Source organism: Myotis brandtii, unplaced genomic scaffold (genome assembly GCF_000412655.1).
Source record: "Myotis brandtii unplaced genomic scaffold, ASM41265v1 scaffold1052, whole genome shotgun sequence".
In the NCBI taxonomy this organism is placed as follows: Eukaryota; Metazoa; Chordata; class Mammalia; order Chiroptera; family Vespertilionidae; genus Myotis; species Myotis brandtii.
Genome location: NW_005353545.1, coordinates 106,448 through 130,174, shown reverse-complemented (window position 1 = coordinate 130,174; position 23,727 = coordinate 106,448). Strand labels below are relative to the sequence as shown.

Below are 23,727 nucleotides of genomic sequence, written 5' to 3'. Positions count from 1 at the left end.
GGGTGGCGCCCCAACTCCCCAATCGGCCCCGCTCTGAGCCCAACCAGGGGCTGCACCTAGGGATTGGGCATGCCCTCTGCCACCCGGGAGCAGGCCTAAGCCAGCAGGTCGTTATCTCCCGAGGGGTCCCAGTGTGTGAGAAGGTACAGGCCGGGCTGGGGGCCCCTTTCCCCCCCAGTGCACAAATTTTTGTACCTCGGGCCTCTAGTAATATATATAATTAATATAATATAATATATACATATACATATACCAAATACACATGTGTTATATACATGTCTATGTCTAAGTGATTTATAGTCAGGTTTGTAAATTTTATTTTTTAAAATATATTTTAATTGACTTCATAGAGGAAGGGAGAAGGGGAGAGAGAGAGAGAGAAGCATCAGTAATGAGACAGTATCATTGATCTACTGCCTCTTGCACACCCTACACTAGGGATGGAGCCTACATTTGGGGTGTAGGGGAGGATCCAATCACGAACTCCATGTTCACAGGTCGACACTGAATCACTGAGCCATGCTGGCCAGACTCAATTTTATTTTTTAAATTACATTTTACATTCAGTATTTTTTTGATGTATATAGCATAGTGGTTAGACCATGATATACTTTACAAAGTGATCTGCCTGCTATTTCAAATACTCACCTGGCTTCTGTGTAGTTATTATTATACTAGAGGCCTGGTGCACAAGTTCATATATGGGTGTGGCCCTAAGGAGGATAGTGGGTTGGGATGCGATTGGTCCTCTGGGCGGGTGGTAGGAAACCCTTGCCAGCCTGTAATCTGGATTCATCCCGTTGACATTCATGCTGGTTGTCAGGAGCCACCTGCTGGCCACTTTTACATTGTTTCTTCCTCGTAGAGCATTTAGGGAGGGGAAGCGACCATGATATCGGAGGCCGACTTCCAGGAGGCCAGCGGCACTAGTGGGATTGTGCAGGCGGCGCTGGTTCGTTGGTGCCTGGCCTGTTCCCTGGAGATTGGACCTGTAGGACTACTGGGGAGTGAGTGGCTGGCACCGGACTGGTGGGCCACCGGGACAGGTCCATCAATTGAGCGGCACAGTCGATGTGGGAGTGCACTGACCACCAACGGGCAGCTCCTATGTTGAGTGTCTGCTCCGTGGTGGTCAGTGCGCATCATACTGATCGGTTCCAGTCTTTCGGTCACTTAGGCTTTTATATATATAGACTAGAGGCCCAGTGCACGAAATTCATGCACCGGTGTCGGGGTGGGGGGTGAGTGTCACTCAGCCCTGCCTGCACCCTCTCCAATCTGGGCCCCCTTAGGGGATGTCCCCCTGCCAGTTTAGGCCTGATCCCTCTCACAATCCAGGACCACTGGCTCCTAACTGCTCACCTGCCTGCCTGATCACCCGCTAACTACTTCTGTCTGCCAGCCTGATCACTGCCTAACCACTCTCCTGCCGGCCTGATCGCCCACAACTACCCTCCCTGCCGCGACCCGCCCGGACTGGCCTCCTCCATGCTGCGTGGAGCCACAGGACCTCCGGGCCTTGGTGCATGGAGCGGCCACCAGGCCCTGCCTCTGCTGTGTGTGCGGCCATCTTGTGGCGGCGTTGCGCACAAGGGCCACGTAGGCTTTTGTTAGTATAGACTAGAGCAGTGATGGCGAACCTATGACACGCATGTCAGAGGTGACACGCGAACTCATTTTTTTGGTTGATTTTTCTTTGTTAAATGGCATTTAAATATATAAAATAAATATCAAAAATATAAATCTTTGTTTTACTATGGTTGCAAATATAAAAAAATTTCTATATGTGACACGGCACCAGAGTTAAGTTAGGGTTTTTCAAAATGCTGACACGCCGAGCTCAATTCGTGCACCGGTGGGGTCCCTTGGCCTGGCCTGTGGGGATCCAGCCAAAACTGTCTCTCCGACATCCCCCGAGGGGTCCCAGATTGTGAGAAGGCGAAGGTGAGACCGAGGGACCCTACCAATGCAAGATTGGGGCTGGGGAGGGACACGGGAGGTTGGCCAGCCAGGGAGGGAGGGCTCCAGGGCATGTCCGGCCTGTTTTGGTCAGTCCTGATAAGCCGGACCCCAGCAGCAAGCTAGCCTACTGGTTGGAGCGTCTGCCTCCTGGTGGTCATTGCATGTCAAAGCAACTGGTCTAACGGTCGGACTCTCAGCATAATGAGTTCTTATATAGGTTTATTGACTACATTTCCTAGGCTGTGCTTTACATTCCTATGACTATTTTGTATCTATCAATTTGTGCTCAAGGATGGTTTAACACATGCATATCAATAAATTTAATCCATTTATGCTTAAAATCCTCAATAAAGTAGGAATAGAAAGAAAGTATCTCAACATAAAGACCATATATGATAAACCCTCAGCGAATATCACACTCAATGGTGAAAAAGTGAAAGCTTTTACTTTAAGGTTATGAACAAGACAAGGATGTCCTACACTAGTACTCTTACTCAACATACTTCTAGAATTCCTAGCCAGAGGCATAAGGCAAGAGAAAGAAATTAAAGTTGTCCAAATAGGGTGGGAAGAAGTAAAACTGTCAGTTTTTGCAGGTGACATGATTTTGTACATGGAACTCTCTAAAGACTCCACCAAAAAATTATAGAAACAATAAACAAATACAGTCAAGTTGCAGGATACAAATTCAGTGGGCAAAAATCGATTGCCTTCCTGAATACTAACAGATTTCTGAAAAAGTGGAAAAAATAATTCCTTTTGCAGTTGGAATCAAAAGAATAAAATATCTAGGAATAAACATGAAAGATCTATATCCTGAAAATTACAAAGCCATATTTAAAAAGATTGAAAGAGACAAAACAAAAAGGAAAATATCCTGTGAAAGAATCAACATAATTTAGATGGCCCTATAATCCAAAGCCATAAACAGATTTAATGCATTCTCTATCAAAATCCAAATGTCATTTTTTAAAGAAATATGATGAGAAATCATCAGATTTGTTTGGAGCTACAAAAGACCGCGAAAAGCCGAAGCAATCCTGAGAAAAAAGAACAAAGCTGGAGTTATCACACTACCTGACTTCAAATTATACTACAGAGCTACAATAATCAAAACAGCATGGTATTGGCAGAGAAATAGACTTACAGATCAACGAAACAGAATGGAGAGCCCAGCTATATGGACAGATAATTTTCGATGGGGCCAGAAACACATAATGGAGTAAAGATAGTCTCTTCAACAAATGGTACTGGGAAAACTGGAAAGCCATATGAAAAAGAAGGAAACTGGATTACAGTTTGTCTTCAAGTATAAAAATTAATTTTAAATGCATCAAAGACTAATATAAGATCTGAAACAATAAGTTTCATGTAAGAAAATATAGGTCCCAAACTAATGCACCTTGGTTGTAGAGAACATTTTATGAACTTTATCCCAAAAGCAAAGGAAGTAAATGCAGAAACAAAGGAATGGGACTATCAAACTAAAAAGCTTCCACACCACAAAAGAAACTGACAACAAAACAAAGAAGTGACCAACTAGATGGGAGGTGATATTTGCAAACAATAGCTCTGCCAAAGGTTAATTTCCAAAATATATAAAGAACTCATAAAACTCAACACCAAACCAACAAACCACCCAATCAAAAGGTGGGTAGAAGACCTGAAAATATTCTCTCTCAAGAAGACATACAAATAGCCATTATGTATGTGAAAACATGTTCAACCTCACTATCAATTAGAGAAATGCAAATCAAAACTACAATGAGATACCACCTCATATATATTAGGGTGATTATTATGAACAAGACAAGCAATAACAAGTGTTAGAGAGATTGTGAACTCTCATTCACGGCTGGTGGAAGTGTAGACTGGTATAATTACTAAGGAAAGCAGTCTGGCAATTCCTCAAAAATTAAGAATAGTGTTACCATAACAATCAGCAATCCCTCTCCTGGGACTATAAACATAAAAATTGAAAACATGTATTTGCAAAGATAAATGCACCCCTATGTTCTTTGCAGCATTATTCACAGTGGCCAAGACATGGAAACAACGCATCCGGTGATAGAGGACTGATAAAGAAGATGTGGTATATATAAACACTGGAATACTATTGAGCCATAAAAAGGATGAAATACTGCTATTTGCAACAACATAGATGGACCTTTATATTTCCAAATGGATTTTAAGATGTTCTTTATTAATTTCTGCAAAGATTGCAATGTAATTTTGAAAGACATTACATTATATCAATCAATTTGTTTGAGTAATCTGTCAACTTAATAGTTCCAAACCATGAATATAGTATTCTTTCCATTTATTTGTATCTTTAAATATTTCAATAGGTTTTGTTGTTTTTTTAATGTTTACTTTGCTAAGAATACTTCACATGAGATCTACTCTCTTAATATTTAAGTGTACAGTACAGTATTAACTACATGTACTACGTTGCATTGTAGATCTCAGATCTAGAGCTTGATTTTTTTAACTAAAACTTTATTCTCATTAATTAATAACTCCCCAATACTACCTTCTCCAAGCTGGTAACAATCACTCTTTCACTCTTTGAGCCTATGAATTTTCACTATTTGTATGCATAAGTACAATTATGCCATATTTGTCTACCTATGACTAGTGTATTTCACTACTCAGATTATCTTCAAGTAAGTAAAATAATAAATATATATATCTACACTAATAAAAGAGAAAGATGCAAATTGACCGTACCTTCACGACGACCACCTGCCAACTAGGAGTGAGTATGCAAATTAACCCAACAAAGATGGCGGGTTAATGTGCATACCCAGGCACCAAACGGCCAGGGGTGGGATGCTTTCATCATTGCCATGGCGATGACAAGGCATTCCATACCACCCCAGCCGCTCCTAGTCTCTGGGCTGCATGTTAATTTTGTATCCTGCAACTTTCCTGATGTGTGCTAGTATGCATGCACTTGCTTGCTTGGGGAAGTATTTAACCTTGTGTACATTGCCATCTTTTTGGAGTTGGTATCTCTATTTAAATTGTGGAATGCTTATGTATTTGTATGTGTATACTAGTGGCCCAGTGCACGAAATTCGTGCACTTGCGGGTGGGGGGTGGCAGCCTGGCCTGTGCCCTGTCACAGTGCAGGAGCTCTGCGATCCATAGGCCCCACCCACCCATCTGGGGCTCCTCCATGGATTTCCCCAAAGAGGTAGGCCAGAGCTGGGGTCCCGCTTCCGCACCAGGAGGAGCTGCAGGACCCCAAGGCCTCTCTGCGTGAAGCTGAGGAACCCCCGGCGCAGGCGTGCGAAGGCTTCCGCTGCAGCCCCGCCCCCGTCCCCAATGCTGCAAGTCCCCGCCTACCCCCACCTGCTGTGCACGCAGCCTCCTGCTGATTGGTCTTATGTGTGAAGGAGTCCCGATCATGTGCATATTACCATTTTATTAGTGTAGATATGAAAAGAGATAAAAAAAATAGTGGGCTGTTTGTTTTTTTCCCCCCCCATTTATCACATTTAGAGTAAAAACTCAGGGTTTTTTTAGTCCCAATTGATATATGTATTTGAATTAAGTATATTACTCTATCCATTTAATACACATATCTGTAAATGACATTTCATCCTCCATTTATCATTCTTTAAAAAATGTCCAGCCCTGCCCAGCCAAAGTAGCTCATTTTGGTTGCAAGATTGATTCCAGATTGGGATGCATACGGGAGGCAACTGATGGATGTTTCTCATATCAATGTGTTTTTCCTCTCTTCTCTCTCTAAAAATCAATTAAAACATACCTATGGGTGAGAATTTTAAAAAATGCCTAAAGCCATTGGTTTTCCAAATGTGTTTTAAACATAAAATAATTTTATGTTTTTGTTTGGAGGAATTAAACATATCACAGTAACAATAATATATTTTAGCCTTAGAAATTTTTGAAAGAGAAGTGTAGGCAACGGCCTCATTTAGAAATTTGTCTGTACCTTAAATACTAACATTGTTAGATCATAACAACAGAAAATGTTGTTTTTTTAAAAACATAGATCTTTTTCTAATAATATTTAGAAAGACTATGTAATTGTTGAATAATGCAGTTTTGGATTTGCAGGTCCTTTACATTGATTTTTTTTCTTAATAAATACATATAGTACTGTAAATATATTTTATGAGTTTCTTAACATATTTATTGTATAAAAACATGCCCTGGCTTGTGTACTTAAGTGTTTACAGCACTGGCCTTTGGACTGGAGGGTCTCAGGTTCGATTCCTGGTTAAGGACATGTACCTGGCTTGCAGGTTCAATCCCTGGCCCTGGTTGGGGTACATGTGGAAGGCAACCAATAGATGTGTCTTTTCACATTGATGTTTCACTATCTATATTTATCTCTTTCTCTATCTCTGTCCCCATCCCCCACCTGGAAGTCGACATGGATTGTTGACTGCATAGGAGTCAGCATTACCTTGTTCAAGGGTCAATTGTATTTCAAAATTAAGATATTTAACTACTTCTCTTGTCTTAGATTTGTAAAGGATAATAGCAGTGTCTCTATTTACTTATTAAAAATTTGTGCATATTTTTGAAAGTTGTTCTAGACTAAGTATATATTTGATGATAGAATAAACCTATAGCTTTGTGACGGTGAAATAACATGAGGTTGAAAGAATTTTCTAACTTTAGGAATACAGCAGATTTTTATAATGTCACTAGAGGCCCCATGCACAAAATTTGTGCAAGGAGCTCGGCCCCCCACCATCATGGCTTCATTCGGAAGGACATCCGGTCTAATTAGCTTATTATGCTTTTATTATTATAGATTTTGTTGACACCTTGTTATTTGGAAGGATATTTTGATTTTATTAGCTGTTATTCCAAACAAGACTGTCCTGGTTTAAAGAATAATCAGTTAATAAGTTAGCAGTTTCAGATACGCTTTTATAATAGAAACTTAAATTATTATTATCTAAATATTTATATACAAGCTAGTTTGAAGTATGTATTAGTGTTAGTTTATTTTATTACTTGAAAAGTTAACTAAATCAAGTCATCAGTTCCTTTTTACAATATAGAGTATTTCTATTTAAAGGTTTATCATTTTTTTCTATGAATATTCCTCTTTTTTTTTTTTACTCTTTAGAAGAAGTATCATTTTGCAAAAGAAGCCTATGAACAACTTTTACAGACAGAAAACCTACCTGCACAAGTAAAAGCAACTATTTTACAACAGTTAGGTACATAAAAATTTACTTTTTATTATATATTGCATTAATTTAGAAAAGTTTGGGGTGCAAGGAAACAATTTTAACTTCCAATTTAAAAGTCAATATTTATTTAGAATTCTGTGTTTTAGGATCGTGACATGCATTATTGTGAAATTGCACTTAAAATGAATACTCTATTATAAATGTGTTCTTTTCTTTTGTTCAGAATTGGGATATTTACATCTAACGTCTAGCACAATTAATCTCAAAGTGATTCCAAATATAGTGCTTCAGTGCAGCTAATTCTTTTAAATTCTGTTTATATCCTAGTACTTTCCCTTCTGAAGGATGTTTGAATACTTGTATATGTGTTTAGCACTCTGTGAACTTAAATTGAATTAAAATAATTTGCATAGCTAGTAAGTGGCTTCTGATATGAATAAATGTAAACATCTCACCTAAAAATGAAAGAATACTCTATATTTGTTTTATAAGTTTATTATATTCTTATGTATTAAAAGAGAAAAATTTGATGCCCAAAAGTAATTTTTATACTTAGAATTTTCCCAAGTAATTCATATTTTTGGTTATCATTTTTAGGTTTAATATTTGGGTTGGTATTGTTTGCTTTTCTTTTAGTTTTTATTTGGTCTTGATTAAATAATTTCTAAATTTTAATCAAAATTATGAGTGATAATATGAGTATTTTTATAATTACATTATTTTATTTATAACATTAAACATAATTAAAGTTTGCCTAAGTGGCATTTTTGCAAAGGTATTTAAATATACTTGAATTGACTCACAAGTGAAAAACTGGTTTCTATTTGTACTAAATGATTAATGTTTTTTTCATAACATAATCTTTTCATTGTGTTTGTAGCTGTAATTGTAAACACTAGACTGCTTTGAGCCTGTTTTTCATTTAGATTTCAATATAGCTTTAGAGTTTTCCTGTTTGGTGTTTTTATTCTTGGTGAAATGTTAATGAAAATAACCAGTGATTTATCTTTGATTATCTAAGTTGTTATCTATTCCATAGAAATAAATATTGCTTTGCTAGATTTTCAAAAATACTTCAACCTTGTTGTTGTTTTGTGAATCCTCATGGAAGATATTTTTGCTATTGATTTTTAGAGATAGTGGAAGGGTTCGGGGAGAGATAGAGAGAGAAACATCCATGTGAGAGAGACACATCAATTGGTTGCCTTCTGCATGCAACCCAACCAGGTTGGGGGTCAGAGCCTATAACCGAGTTATGTGTCCTTGACCAGAATTGAACCCGAGAACCTTCAGTCCGCGGATGATGCTCTAACCACTGAGCAAACTGGATAGGGCAAAAATACTTCAACCTTTAAAGGTATAGTAAATTAATCATGTTTATATTATTTGGCTCATAAGTTGGACTTTTCTAGTTAGTTTCTAATCTATTTAGTGCCAATTCAGTACCTGAAATCAGTTAAATTTTCTCTCTGTTCTTTATAAGACCTTGGTAGCTTTGGTTGTATCTTTACCTGTGAAATTTGTGAAGTTTGATCAAAGGTAAATAAAAATTACTGAAAGAGTATTTTAATTGGTGTTCTTCTATTTTTAAAGCTCATAGGATAGTTGAATTATGGGTAAATGATTATAATTTTTAAATTATAGGATGGATGCATCATAATGTGGATCTACTGGGAGACAAAGCCACCAAGGAAAGTTATGCAATTCAGTATCTCCAAAAATCATTGGAAGCAGATCCTAATTCTGGCCAGTGTTGGTATTTCCTTGGGAGGTGAGACCAGACACTTGGATTATACTGCTTAAAGTTGACTTAAAATCCAAATTGTTAGATCATGTAATATAACCTGGTCAGTAACATTTTATTTAAAATACAATATAGCAAAAAGTCTTGGGAGATAAAACTGGGTCTCTTAAATTTGGTGCTTTTACTGAAAAATTATTTTGCTTATTTCTGTTTTCACACTGTGTTCATGTGATTTGAATTTTGCTCATTTTTAATGAAAAATGAGCAATAATTAGTTTTTAAAAGTTTTAAAGAATCTTTTTTTTTTAAAGAATCTTAGAAGATAGTAATCATTGGTATTTTTTTATTCAGCATTTAAATTGTGTTTCCCCCGATTTCTGTCATTTTTAATGTATTCATTTTTATTGATTATTTTTATTCTGCCTGATGATTATCAGTAGCCTATAGAAAAGTTCACTTAACAGTCCCAGATCTCAGTTTTTATTTAACTTATAAATGAAAGAATTTGGATTATATCTGTCAGACCTTTATTCAAGGTTATAAACTTAATTCAATTGTAGTGCTTTAATTGTACATTTTGCTCCAATTAAAAAAAAAATAAGAATAGTTCATTAAAAACTATGTGGAAGTTTATGATGAAGTGTAATTGAAATTTAGTTTTTGAGTTAACTTTAGATGTGTTATTTTTTAAATTTTGTAAATTTAAGTATCTTTTAAATTTTATATATTTGAGGGCAATTATTACAATACTTTAAAAAATTTATTAATCATGAAGTTAGCTACTTTCAATAGAATTCTTTAAAAAAATATATATACTTAAATTACAGTTGACATACGCTATTGTATTAGTTTCAGGTATACAACCCCCATGATTAGACATTTATATAACTTACAAAGTTATATCAATCTAGAGGTGATATGACACCATACATAGTTATTACAATATGTACTTTTGAATCCTTTCACCTTTTTCTCCCATTCTCCCAAACCACTTCCCACCTGGCAACTTTCAAAATGTTCTCTACTTATATACAAGCTTTTATCTGTTCTGCTTTCTGTTCTTGTTACTGTTTTTAGATTCCACATATAAATGAAATCATGTGGAGCTTGTCTTCCTCTGTGTTATTTCACTAAGCACAATATTCTCTAGTTCCATCATGTTATTACAGATCGCAAGATTTCATTCTTTTTTATGGCTGAGTAATATTACATTGTATGCATAAGTTATACTTTATTCATCTATTGATGGACACTTTGCTTCCATATTGTGGCTATATTAAGTTTTATATGTTAGCATTCCTACCACTGTAGATTAAATGAGTATGAATCTGGATATTTTATTCGTTGTGGCTCAAGATTTAAAATTGATAGCTTGAGATAATATACATAATATAAGGAAAATTGTTGTTTAATCACAGCTATGTATGTCCAAGATACAATGAAGTATGTTTAGAAATGATAAACTTTTTCATGTCTTTGAGAATAGCAATCTTTTATGCAAGGCTTTTCATAATTACCTGAATTTAAAACATGACATGTGCTTTTATTTTTAATCTTGTTAGGTAACTACTGAATATACAGAAAACTTTTGATTTCTCAAATAGAAGATACTTTTTCTGAGTTCGGGATTATCATTTTAGACAGTAATTATTTTTAGTCTGTTATATTTTTCTATGATTTTGTTCTTACTCTCATCTACTGCCTTTTACTATATTGCTTTATTGTTAGAGAAAATCAAGTTTGTCAAAAAGTTATATTTTAGAACTTATTAAATTTCCAAATAAAGATTTCAATGTTAATAAAATTGATTGGGATTTGATGTCCCTAGTATTTCAGAAACTTCTTACTTCTGCATTTAGCTCTCTAGTGCATATTGATATTGCATATAGGGTGTTCCCCAAAAGTATATACACACTTTTTGAATAATTATAAAGTCACTTTTTATTAAAATACATTTTATGTTCCATATTGAGCTATCAGCTGTTAAAGTGTGTAATTGTGAAGGTAGCTATGACCTCTCACAACATCCCACAGTCACAGAACTGTTAGAATTGGGAATGATCAGGCAGCACCTTAGTTCACCCTCTCATTTTACAGATGAGAGGAGTGGGTCCAGAAATAAAAAATGTTTTCAAGTTCACATAGCAAATTTGTGTCCCAGAAAGACATAGAACCCAGTTTACTCAGTTTGCTACTTCCATTAGATAAGCCAAACTCAGAGGAAGCTGGATAAATTGTGTTAGAAGAAAAGTATCTGGTGATGAAATCCCAAATATTAGTATCCCAATATTAGACACATTGACTTTCTCTTTGGACAATTTAAAATTTGAATGTGAAAATGTTGGTTTCAGAAATTACTTCTTATTTCTCTTAGCATTTAGGAAGATTTGTATAACAATCTGAAATTTGGTTGTTAATAAAATATTTTTCTGTTATTACATTGTTTCTTATCTATTCTTGTTTGTATCACTGCTGACACATAGATTGTTTTCACACTTTGAATTTGCTTTCTATTTTGTGCTGCCATTCTTTTATCTCCCAACCCACAAATTAGCCACCTTAAGGTTTACTTCTTTCCTTCTCTTATGTGCACCTTTAAACCACTCTGTCATATGGGTGAATTCTAAATTAAAATATCTAACTCTTAAGATGTCTAAACCTAAATTTTACTCTTCTTTTTACTGAATATTATAAAAGTCAGTGCCATACATCTCAATCAGCATCTTTTTAAAACATCACTCATGTTCTTTCTCAAAGCAGTTACTCTTTTATTATTTTGTTTTGACATTGACTGATTTTTTTAAAAATACAGAGCACATTTAAAAGCAAATTTCCTCAAATCTAATTAAATCATTGAGTCTTTATCAGTAATTTGGTGTTATTCTTTCATATAATTTTCATTATTTCCATTCTAGTCCTGGCTCAAGTGTATCAGCTTTGTAGTTTTATCTGAAATTTATTTTCACTTCAATCCCTTAATTTTTCATTATACGTTGTTATAAAATTGTTTCTGTAAAGTGCTTTGTTATGCCACTTACCTTTTTGAAAAGACAAGCCTCAAGTAGACCACAATTTGATCTAAAATTATCAGTTTATACACAGGCAAGTTTTGCTTCTAATATTCAAACCTATGTGAAATGCCTTCTGTCCTGTTTTCTGCTTAATCTGTGGTTCTCAACTATTTCTGCTAATTGGATTACCAAAATTTCAACAATTAATTATAGTGCCCAACTTATAGTTGCTATACAATTCAAGATATTAAAACTTTTCTTTTATTGCTATTTTCTATCATCTAATGCCATAAAAAGTAAAAGTATACAAATAGTTTTATGGAAACACACACACACACTATTCCTACATCTTTAAAATAATGTTAAGGACAAAGAGAACGAATTATGGATATTTTTATGATAAATTCAGTTTTATTTCTTAATAGTTGACAAATAGAACAATCATTCTTTTACACACAAATATATATGTAATTTTGTATTTTTGTGTGGTTATTTGATTGATAAAACCACCATATTCTGGCCTTCCTCTTAATACCTGTACAAATTTATGTTTTATATTAACTTAATAGCATTAACTATCTCAGTTTTTTACTTTTCATGAATTAACCAATGTTCTGAGAGTTGGAAGTTCAGAAATGAAAATTCAGATCTGCTAAAATCAAAATTAGTTTCTGTTTGTTTTTTTAGCTCTATATTCTTATTATGTAGGAAATCTTAGTTCAAATTGCATAAATAGAGCTCTGTGTGTTTAACTGCAAATATTATTTCATTGAACACATTTGGGCTATGATGGTTTCAATAAAGTTCATTAATATAATGTAATATAATAAAGTTCATTAATATAATAAGAGAGTTCATTTAAAAGCAAATTATAATGTGGACATATACACTGAGTGGCCAGATTACTATGACCACCTGACGTTTATAGGCAAATTAGCAATACACTCCATTGTATGGGATATGGAAGCCGAAGGCCTGTTCGAACACCTTTGCTGTCTGCAGTTACCAAGATAAAATGTCTCCAATTCGCACAGGAACACAAGGATTGGACAGTCGAGCATTAGAAAAAAGTCATGTGATCCAATGAATCACGTTTCCAGTTGCATTATGCAGTTGGCAGAGTGAGATTTTGATGGAAACAGCATGAAAGCATGCACCCTTCAAGCTGGTGGGGGCACAGTTATGCTTTGGGGCATGTTTTTCTGGCATGATTTGGGCCTTTTAATTCGTGTGGAACAACATCTGAATAGCACAACATACCTAAGTATCATTGCTGATCAAGTTCATCCTACCATGTTGATGGCGTATCCCAATGGAGATGGCTTCTTCCAACAAGACAATGCGCCATGCCACGGCGCTCGTATTGTGCAGGAGTGGTTTCAAGAACATGAGGGAGACTTTACCTTGCTTAGGTGGCCCCCACAATCACCAGATCTCAATCCAATTGAGCATTTGTGGGACGAAGTTAAAAGAGCCATCAGGCAGCTGGTTCCACAACCATCAAATCTCACAGAACTGGACAGTGCTATTCATCAGGCATGGTGTCAGATTCCTCGCATCACCTTTCAACATCTCATGGAGTCAATGCCAAGAACAATTGCAGCAGTATTGAAGGCAAAGGTGGCCCAACGAAGTACTGATGGGGTGGTCATAATAATCTGGCCATTCAGTTAATACTAGAGGCCAGGTGCACGAAAATTTGTGCACTTGGGGGTGTCCCTCAGCCTGGCCTGCACCCTCTCGAAGTCTGGAATCCCTTGGGCGGATGTCCACCTGTCAGCTTAGGCCTGCTCACCAGGGGATTGGACCTGAGCTGGTAGTCAAACATCCTTCTGGCAGCCAGGGAGCCCTTGGGGGATATCCGACTAACGGCTTGGGCCTCCTCCCTGTGAGGAGTGGGCATAAGCCATCAGTGGGACAGCCTTAGTGCTGCTGCAGTGTGGGAGCCTATCCCGCCTTCTGCCGTGCATTGACCAGCCAAGAGCTGGCTTCTGGCTGAGTGGTGCTCCCCCTGTGGAAACTGACTGACTACCAGGGGGCAGCTCCTGCATTGAGCGTCTGCCCCCTGGTGGTCATTGCATGTCATAATGACCAGTTGTTCCCCATTAGGGTCAATTTGCATATTACCCTTTCATTATATAGGATTATTATATAGGATATGTGTATTGTCTAGATATTAGCTTATTAATGTTTTTCCTTTCCATATATGTCATTTTGGCAAATGTTGCTTTAATTTTTAGTGGAATACTTCATATATATGTTTATGGCTATCTGATTTTCTCTATTTTTATATATATATATCTCCTCTTTTCCCTTTACAGGTGCTATTCAAGTATTGGGAAAGTTCAGGATGCCTTTATATCTTACAGGCAGTCTATTGATAAATCAGAAGCAAGTGCAGATACATGGTGTTCAATTGGGTAAGGCTTGTGCACATAAGAGTAACAGCATTTCAATAGATACATAAATTGACTGAAATAGATAAAGAATAATGTTATACCCAGTCAGTTTGCCTGTTCTTTGTTTCTCTTTCCAGTGTGCTCTATCAGCAGCAAAATCAACCTATGGATGCTTTGCAGGCATATATTTGTGCTGTACAATTAGACCATGGGCATGCAGCAGCCTGGATGGACCTTGGCACTCTCTATGAATCCTGCAGTCAACCTCAGGATGCCATTAAATGTTACTTAAATGCAACTAGATGCAAAAATTGCACTAATACCTCTACACTTGCAGGAAGAATTAAGTTTCTTCAGGTAAAAATTTTAAGTAGCATGTTTTACAAGACACATTTTAGTGTGATAACTGGTAGAAAGTGGGTGGCTGGGAAGTTTGTATATTTTTGTTTTGAGGTCAATAATTTGTTTTCATAATTTTTAATATTTTGTGATATTTTACTTTTTATTTTAGTTAAGCTCGTAGCATTTAAAATATTTTTTGCACATAAGTTTTTTGATGCACATTAATTTGCATAATTTTTCAGTTTGTTTTAACATTTTAGAGAAAAGAACACTTTTTTTTTGTTTTGCTTGAAATTTCATGAGAGAATACTCAAGAGAATTCTGAAAAACAGAACTTAGCTTTGTTCTGATTCACCCAAGTATATCCTAGCCTCCCTCTTTATACTTAGCATATATCTAAAACCCCACAATTAAAATATGTTTTCTTTAAAAAATAAGTACCTGTAACATTCAGGAAGAGTTAGTGGACTTACTTTAGTAGGCCTGTGTTAAATTTGCTTTCTACATAATTTTTCCTAGGCTCAGTTGTGTAACCTTCCACAAAGTAGTCTACAGAATAAAACTAAATTACTTCCTAGTATTGAGGAGGCGTGGAGCCTACCAATCCCCGCAGAGCTTACCTCCAGGCAGGGTGCCATGAACACAGCACAGCAGGTGAGAAGTTGGGTTATGTTCTGTAGGTACCCAGCTTTAAGGGTTCTTTCCAGTCTGTGGTGATCAAAGTTACATTACTAAGAGCAGGATTGGCATTTTGAAAAAACTCTTTCAAATTTAATTGGAAAGGGATTTTAGATAAAAATAATGACTTCCTCTGATATGGGAGGAATCTTGACATAACCTTTTAAAACCTTAAAGTTTCTCATGCTTTTGGAAGGGATTTCTTAAGGGACTATCATACTGATTTGTTTAAATGAAAAAAAACACACAACTTTTTCCATAGAAGGTACACAATTCTCCATTGATGATTCATTTGAGTTTGTTTTTCAATAATTTTATTACATGATGTTCACATAGTTTTGGAAATAATGTAGCTAAAAAAAGTTTTATAATTGGAAGGAAGGAATTATGAATATGTAGAACCGTATTTTTGTCTTCTGTAATCCTTAGGCTTCTAAAACTCATCATCCAAAAACTGAACCTGTATTAGGCCTCAGTCAAACACCAATTTTACAGCAACCCTTGCCAGTACAAATGATTCCTTCTAGCCAAGTTGATGGCCTGTCCAGTCCTGTCAAGAAGAAAAGAACATCTAGTCCAATAAAGGTATATGTAAATTTTAGAGAAATGAAAATTCCCAATCAAAAATGAAGCTTTTGCCCTGGTCACGTAACTCAGTTGGTTAGAGCATTGTCCCAATATGGTAGGATTCCTGGTTTGACCTCTGGTCAGGGCAAATACAGGAATCAATCAATGAATGCTTAAATAAGTGGAACAAAAATAGATGTTTCTCTCTCCCTCTCCATCTCCATCTTCCTTTTCTTCTCCCTCTCCCTGTTCATCCTCTTCTCTCTCTAAAACCAATGAATTTTTTGAAAATGAAGTTTTTAAGTGTTCTGAAGAGTTACTTTGTCTTATATTTTAAACTTCTTGTATACAAGGGTGAAAAGTTCTTCAGTTATTGGCAGTATATTCTGACATGAAGTTGTAGTATTATTTAAATACAAGAGCTATAGCTTTATGTTCATCAAATCATTTTACTCATTTTCCTGCTTTTACAAAATTAATACTCGTTTTTCCACCACATTCTGCTAACATTGTAATACATTAAATTTTGTAGATAATGAAACACCATGTTAGTTTTTCCAACCATTATTTAGTAGAGACTTTTTAAGGTGGACTAAGTTAAATTCATAGGTTTCTAATTTGATTATTCACTTAAAATTATTTTTAAATGATTTTAAAACAGAAGTCCTATGTATAAAAATTCTCCAGTTCTTAGTCTTATGATTTCTCAATACTCATTACAGTTAGAGTTTGAATTCAACCATATATTTTTCAGAATTAAAATTTTTACAGAATAGTTCTGAGAACTCCACCAGTGGTCAGACTGTTTCACACACTTAACTATATCGCAACAGGCTAATGCATGGTATTTGCAATTACAGAAATGATAGATATGAAATATTCTATCAATAGTTTTTGCCCTATATTAAAATAGTAGTAGGAATCCTTTCAGATATTTTTAGATACTAATATAGCCATTCCATTTTAAGTGGCAAGCATAATGATATAAAGTCTCCGTGATTCAGCACAGGACAAAAAAAAAAAAACACCAAAAAAAAAATCAAACACCTGCAGAGTTTATAATTTTGTTTTGTTTTTTAATTCTTTTAATGAATTAATCCACTCATGTGTTTAAAATGTAAAAATTAATAGAAGATGGGTATACCACTTAAAGGCTCCTTACAGTTCCTTCCTTTAGACACTTAATATCCCTTTCCTTCCAATAATCAATGTAAATAACTTCTTTTGTGTTTTTATTTTTAGAGATAATATTGTACATGTACAAGAAAAAATGCTTGTATTATAGATCCTTTCCTATCTTTGTTGTACAGTAAATGTAGGTAGAATGTTATATATATTAGTATTCATGACTTTGAAAGATCTATGTATCTTCCAGACCTTTTTTTGTCTATCTTACTACTTCCTTGTTCTTTTATAGCTACACTAGAGTACCAGTGCACAAAATTCAAGCACAGGTAGGGTCCCTAGGCCTGGCTGGCAATCAAAGCCAGCCGGGGCCTTCCTTCCCGGCCACCCCGTGGTGGTCAGCGCATGTCATAGTGAGCAATCAAACTACCTGTTGGTCAAACTCTTGGTGGGTCAATTTGCATATTAGCCTTTTATTATATAGGATAGGACTAGAGGCCCGGTATACAAATTCGTGCACGGGGGTGTCCCTCAGCCTTGCCTGCACCCTCTCCAATCTGGTACCCCTTGGGGGATGTCTGACTGCTGGTTTAGTCCTGATCCCACAGGGCCAAAACTGGCAGTTGGGCATACCTCTCGCAATCTGGAACTGCTGGTTCTTAATGACTTGCCTGCCTAATTGCTCGGAACCACCTCTGCCTGCCTGCCTGATCACCCCTAACTGCTCCCCTGCCGGCCTGATTGCCCCAACTACCTCTGCCTCGGCCCTGCACCTGGGACCTGGACTTTCTTCCCTCTGGCTGGCTGCAGGCACTTGGGACCTGGGCTAGCTTTGCCCGGGCTGCAGGCACAGGTGCCTGGGACTTGTGGTGGGACGGCTTCGCCTCGCTGTTTGTAAGCCTGCCTGCTTCCCAACCGCCTGATGAATTAATTTCTTAAAGTGAGGGCTGCCTATTATAGAGTTTGTGCTCCTGCCAGGCCCTGTTCTCATGGAACTCTCCAGCCCAGGGCCTCAGCCACGGGTGCCTGGGACCGGGTCAGGGCAGCTTCGCAGACACCGGTTCCGGGGGTAGGGCAGCTTCACCTGGGCCGCAGTCACAAGCTCTTGGGACTGGGGACAGGCGGCTTCTCCCAGGCTGGCTTTGTCAGGAAGGACGTCTGTAAGGTCTTTCGGAAGACATCCGGTCTAATTAGCATATTACCCTTTTATTAGTATAGATAATATTACTTTTTTTCTCCATGTAAACTGCTGTTGATTTAACTAGATTCCTATTTTTGCACTTTTGGTCATTTACAATATTTCTTCTACAAATAATGTTGCTTTTAAACTGCTTTGTTATAATACTATATAATAAAAGGCTAATGTGCAAATCAACTGAATGGCGGAACAACCGGTCACTATGATATGGACTGACTACCAGGGGGCAGACACTCAATGCAGGAGCTGCCCCCTGATGGTCAGTGCGCCAGAAGCCGGCTCACAGCTGGCGAGTGCAGCTGCTGTGGTAGGAGCATCTCCTGCCTTCACGCCAGTCAGACATCCCGCAAGGGCTCCTGGACTTCCAGAGGGCGCAGGATGGGCTGAGGTGCCTTCGCCCCACCCCCTTCTCCTCCCACCCACTCCCAGTGCAAGAATTTCATGCATCGGGCCTCTAGTACATTATAAGGTTAAATAGCTTTATTAAGATTGTAATTTCTTGGATAGAGCATTGGCCCATGGAATGAAGGATCCTGGGTTCATTTCCGGTCAAGGTTATACTAGGTTATAAGCTTGGAGTGTGTGCAGAAGGCAATCAATCAATGTGTCTCTCTCTGTCTCTCCCCCTTCCTTCCACTCTCTAAGAATAATGAGAAAATGTCCTCAGGTGAGGATTAATAACAATAACAAAAAGATTGTAATTTCTTCTTTGCAAAATATATTTAACTAAAAACACATAAATAACTTTCAGATGAATTTATGGTTTTTACCATTTTCCTCAAAGAACTTAATCTTTGCATTAATTAGTTTTGGTTAGAAATCATTATTATTGATCACACAAAGGTTCTGAGTTTATAGTCTTTTCAGTGATAGGTTACTTGAGAGTGTCTTATTTCTTAGATTTAACTTTGTATTCTTTTTCATTTTATTAGCACTTGGAACAACTACATGCAAATAAAGATAATTTAAATCCAGCACAGAAGCTGATGCTGGAACAGTTGGAAAATCATTTTGTTTCAATGCAACAAGTATGTATACCATTTTTATTCCAGTATTTGTTATGTTAATTGTTTTTCTGGACTAAAATGTTATTTAGAGTATTTTTAATGCTCAACTTTCTACATATATTCAATAGAATTTATATATCTGAATTTAAATACTAATAAACAGATTTTTCTTTTAAATAGACATAAATAAATTTAGAACAAAACACTGGTATTTTGCTCTTTATTTGCATAACATTTCAGGCACGTTCTATAGACTTATTTTTATTATTTTATAATAAACAATTACCCAGACTGAGGTGGAGCTATTTAAAGGATCGTTTGATAGCAAAGATTTGGCATACATGTAATAGAATGGAAATTTCAAGTCCACTCTAATGATGGAAAATAAGATCTGTATACTGCTTTTTTAAAGTGCTTTTTCAAGTGCTTTTTTTGTCCTTATACCTTTAATAAAGTTTTCTTTAAAGAATTAAAAAGACTTCTACTTTACCCATATGAACATTAGGTGTCATTTTTAAAATGTATATTTTTTAATCTAGAGAGATTTAATGTTATACTAAGTTAGATGTGTATTGATAACATATTCTCAGAGTCACACAAAGCAGGTTTTATTTTTTGTTTTTGAACTTGAGACAAACTACTGGATTTCCTTATTTGCTAATAACTGATTCTTCTGTGCCTGCAAATTCTGTCTCTATCCAGCAACCATATTCTCTGCTGAGAGTATGTAGTGTCTCTCAGCTTGAAGTTTACTCTGCTTGTTTTGAAAAACCTTTGTCCAATGGACCTTTTTCTGCAGGCTATGCTCCTTGCGGCACACCAAAAACACTAGGGAGTGCAGACACTATTTTGGTAGGCAATAATTATGTAACAGGAAGTGGAAGTAATGGAAATGTGCCTTACCTACAGCAAAACACACTCACTCTACCTCATAACTGCATAAACCTGAGCAGCAGCACAGAAGAGCCATGGAGAAAACAGCTATATAACTCTACTCAGGTAAAAAAAAAAAAAAAAAGAGGAGCTGTTTCGTTTGCTCTTACATACTCTTTTTTTGGCTTTTGTACATTTTAAGAAGAAATAAATATGTAAGAAATATTATTTTTAAAAACGTTTTTAATAATTCATAATTATATGAGAATTTTAAGTTTTACGGTATTATTACTATATTGCGGCAGTCATCAAACTTTTGGACCTCACAGACCACCAGTGGGAGATGACCGCTGCTATAAAGTTAATTCAGTCTTTGTACCTTTGACCGCTGCTATAAAGTTAATTCAGTCTTTGTACCTTACATTCAGTTATATAATAAAAAATTATGTTAGGATAGAATGGAATAAAGGAATAGAAGAGATAAATACCAATAACCTTACAGTTCTCCGAAGTATTATTAATAATTAAGTCATGAGGACCATGTATTTTTGTTTTGTTTTTTTAAGCCCCACCTGAGAATATGTTTATTGATTTTAGAGAGAGGAAGGGGGTTAAACAGAAAGAGAGAAACATCGATTGGTTCCCTCCCATACACACCTAGACCATAGATTGAACCTGCAACCTAAATATACAGTAGGTCCTCCAGTTACATTGGAGATCCATTCGTATGGCGTGATGTAACGTGATTTTCGCCGTAACTTGGAACCCACCTTCATAACCACCTACGTTACGCACATGGAGCACATACACAGCAGTAATGAAGTGAAACAGTAAAAAAAATTTAAAAGAAAGATAACAATTTCTGACCTTTACTTGTGGTAAATAATAAAAAACAAAGCACATATCTACATATGTCGAAATGATGGAATTTTATTTTTTTTAATAAATAAATGGGAGATGGCAATGTAACCACTAAATGACATACGTTAAGTCCAACGTAACCCGAGGACTGCCTGTATTCTCTGACCAGGAATTGAACCCACAACCTTTGGGTGTATGGTACAATCCTAAACCAACTGAGGCAGCAGGCCAGGCCCATGTTTTCTTTATTTGCAATTACTATCTATAAACACTCCCTGAATAAGACCAGTATTATGCCTTGTATTAACATTTTTTTTTTATCCTCATAAGAGGATATTTTTTCCATTGATTTCTTTCTAAAGAGAGAGTGGAAGGAAGAAAGAAAGGGAAGGGAGAGTGAGAGAGACACATCAATTGGTTGTCTTCTGCAGATCCCTGACCAGAACAGGGAAATCCACAATCTCTGTGACCTTGACCAGGAATCAAACCCACAGTCCTTCGGACCAAGGGCCAACACTCTAACCAGGGAGTGAAATTGGCCCTGGATAAGCATTTATTTTAATAAGAAAAAAAAAAGACTACTAAAATGTTACTTAACAATAAATTACATTAAAATATAACCTGCAAAGTGGACAGTCAATGGGTCCGTGCTGCCTAAATGATATTATACTAGGGTCCCAGTACACAAATTTGTGCATCTTGAAAGGAACTGTGGGCTGCGAGGCTGCAGTGGGCAGAGGGGCAGGTCTTAGCCCATCCTCCATGCCCCTGCCCGGCCCCTTCTGCCACGGCCCCCAGACCCCCGTCTACCGGCAGCCTCACTCCTGCTGTTCCACTCACACATGCTGACGGCCCCAATCGCTCCACGCTGTCAGCAGGTGTGAGCAGCGGCTGCTGCCCTGATCACCCCATAGGAGCAGGGGGAGGTGAAGCGCTCAGGGGTGATCGGGGCCAGCAGCTGCCTCTTGCACCTGCTGATGGCTCCAAGCAATCGGGACCAATGCTGGGCGTCGGCAGCGGGTGCGAGTAGTGGCTCTAGTGCTGGCTGCGGGTGTGAGCGGTGGCTTTGGTGCCAGCAGTGGGTCTGAGCAGGGCCAGTGCCATCAGCAGGTGCGAGCTGTGGCTGTTGTCCTGATCACCCCTCAGGAGCAGGGGGAGGTGGAGAAGCCCTCTGGGACGATCAGGGCCGGCAGCCACCACTTGCTCCCACTGATGGCACCGAATGATTGGGACTGGTGCCAGGCAGCAGGTGCGAGTAGTGACACTGGCCATGGGTGCAAGCGGGGCCGGTGCTGGCAGTGGGTGAGAGCAGCAGCTCTGGCGCCAGCAGCGGGTACAAACGCCGGGTGGTACCGTGGCGCACGGGAGCAAAGAATTTTCAGTAACCACAAGAGGCTCGTCCAATGACAGAAACCAGTGCCCCGCCTTGGTGTAACACCCCCACTCACCTGCTCCATCATCCCACTGCAGCCAACACCTGCTCTATTCCGCACACACCCCTTGGTGGTCAACCCAAGTCATAGCAGCCTGTTCCGCCATTTGGTCTATTTGCATATTAGCCTTAGGATATACCTATGTATATATATAAAAAACCTGCACTAGTGTGGGAAAGTGGCTTTGGAAAAATGAATATATTAAAGTCTTAGAAAATTGAGAGAATTAGAAACAGGAAAAGGCAGGTAAAATGTGGTTAGAGTGTAATTTATAAATAGAGGGTGAAATGTGAACCTAAAGAATGGCCATAATTTATCTTGAGGGTAAATTGGAAACATTAAAGGTTTTGATGTAGAGGTTCTTGAATAACTTCTTTTTAAAGATTTATTGATCACTAGACTACATTTTAGAGCATTTTAGGTTTATTGAAAATTTAGCAGACATTACAAAAAATTCCCAAAACTTCCATTACCTGTGGTTTTTCCCCATCTTGAACACCTAATAGAAGTGTAGTACTGATGCCAGGGGCACTAGTGAGGCAAATGGAGTCCTCAACCCAATACCTGGATTCAGGTTCTTGTCGTCGTCCAAGAAAGGCTTTGAGAGTGTGAGAGAAATTTAACAAATATCAGTAAATTTATTAAAGCAATAATATGCTCTCAAGAAGTGAGAGTGGAGACTTTGGAGAACAAGACCCAGATGGGGTCTGGGTCAGATGTTTTTGTTAAATGGTAACAGGAGAATAGGATGGTCCTTGGTTTCTGATGTTGGTGGGATGACTACCTGTGCATCTTGTCCTCCATAATTGTCACAAAGATTTGAGAACAAGTGTAGTTTCAAAATTGTAATATAAATGTACTAGTGCCCTCGGTGCACAGATTCATATACATTGAATGGAAATTAATTAGAAGGTGACTGGCAGGGTGGGACTGGGCAAGATGGACCAGACACGCCCTGGAGCCAACCTCTTTTGGTCCCTCCCTGGCTGGCTGCATCTTGGGCAGCACTGCAGCTTGAAGGGCATCTGTTGAGTGAGCATGGTCCCTCTGGCAGGTGGGGTCCGTTGGCCTAACCTGTGGGGATTGGGCCGAACATGACAGTCCGACATCCCCCAAGGGGTCACGGATTGCAAGAGGATGGTTCTCAAGTGACGAAACCTGGAATAAGGCTCCCTCCTCTCGGTTAACCCAAGAACCACCGCTGCCAAGTCAATGCAGCTCAGTACCTCCTGTGTTGAGCTGTGTGTCTGCCCCCTGGTGGTCATTACGCGTCATAGCTACTGGTCAGATGGTCACTTAGCCTTTTATATATATACTAGAGGTCCGGTGCACAAAAATTTGTGC

At 37.6% G+C, this 23,727-nt stretch overlaps 1 protein-coding gene across 3 annotated transcripts in view; it reads left to right on the top strand.

The window, feature by feature from the left end:
* The window catches only part of LOC102260650 (histone demethylase UTY-like), a 306,332-nt gene that overhangs the window by 196,692 nt on the left and 85,913 nt on the right, over positions 1 to 23,727 (top strand). For 2 of the 3 annotated variants that reach the window (XM_014540262.1, XM_014540257.1), the window contains 7 exons: positions 7,079 to 7,172; positions 8,790 to 8,916; positions 14,222 to 14,320; positions 14,437 to 14,656; positions 15,161 to 15,295; positions 15,749 to 15,904; positions 19,142 to 19,237. In XM_014540262.1, coding sequence (XP_014395748.1) covers positions 7,079 to 7,172; positions 8,790 to 8,916; positions 14,222 to 14,320; positions 14,437 to 14,656; positions 15,161 to 15,295; positions 15,749 to 15,904; positions 19,142 to 19,237 — 927 coding nt within the window. Of the gene's footprint in view, positions 1 to 7,078; positions 7,173 to 8,420; positions 8,503 to 8,789; positions 8,917 to 14,221; positions 14,321 to 14,436; positions 14,657 to 15,160; positions 15,296 to 15,748; positions 15,905 to 19,141; positions 19,238 to 23,727 lie in introns of those variants that run through there. The other variant, XM_014540267.1, reaches the window with a different exon arrangement.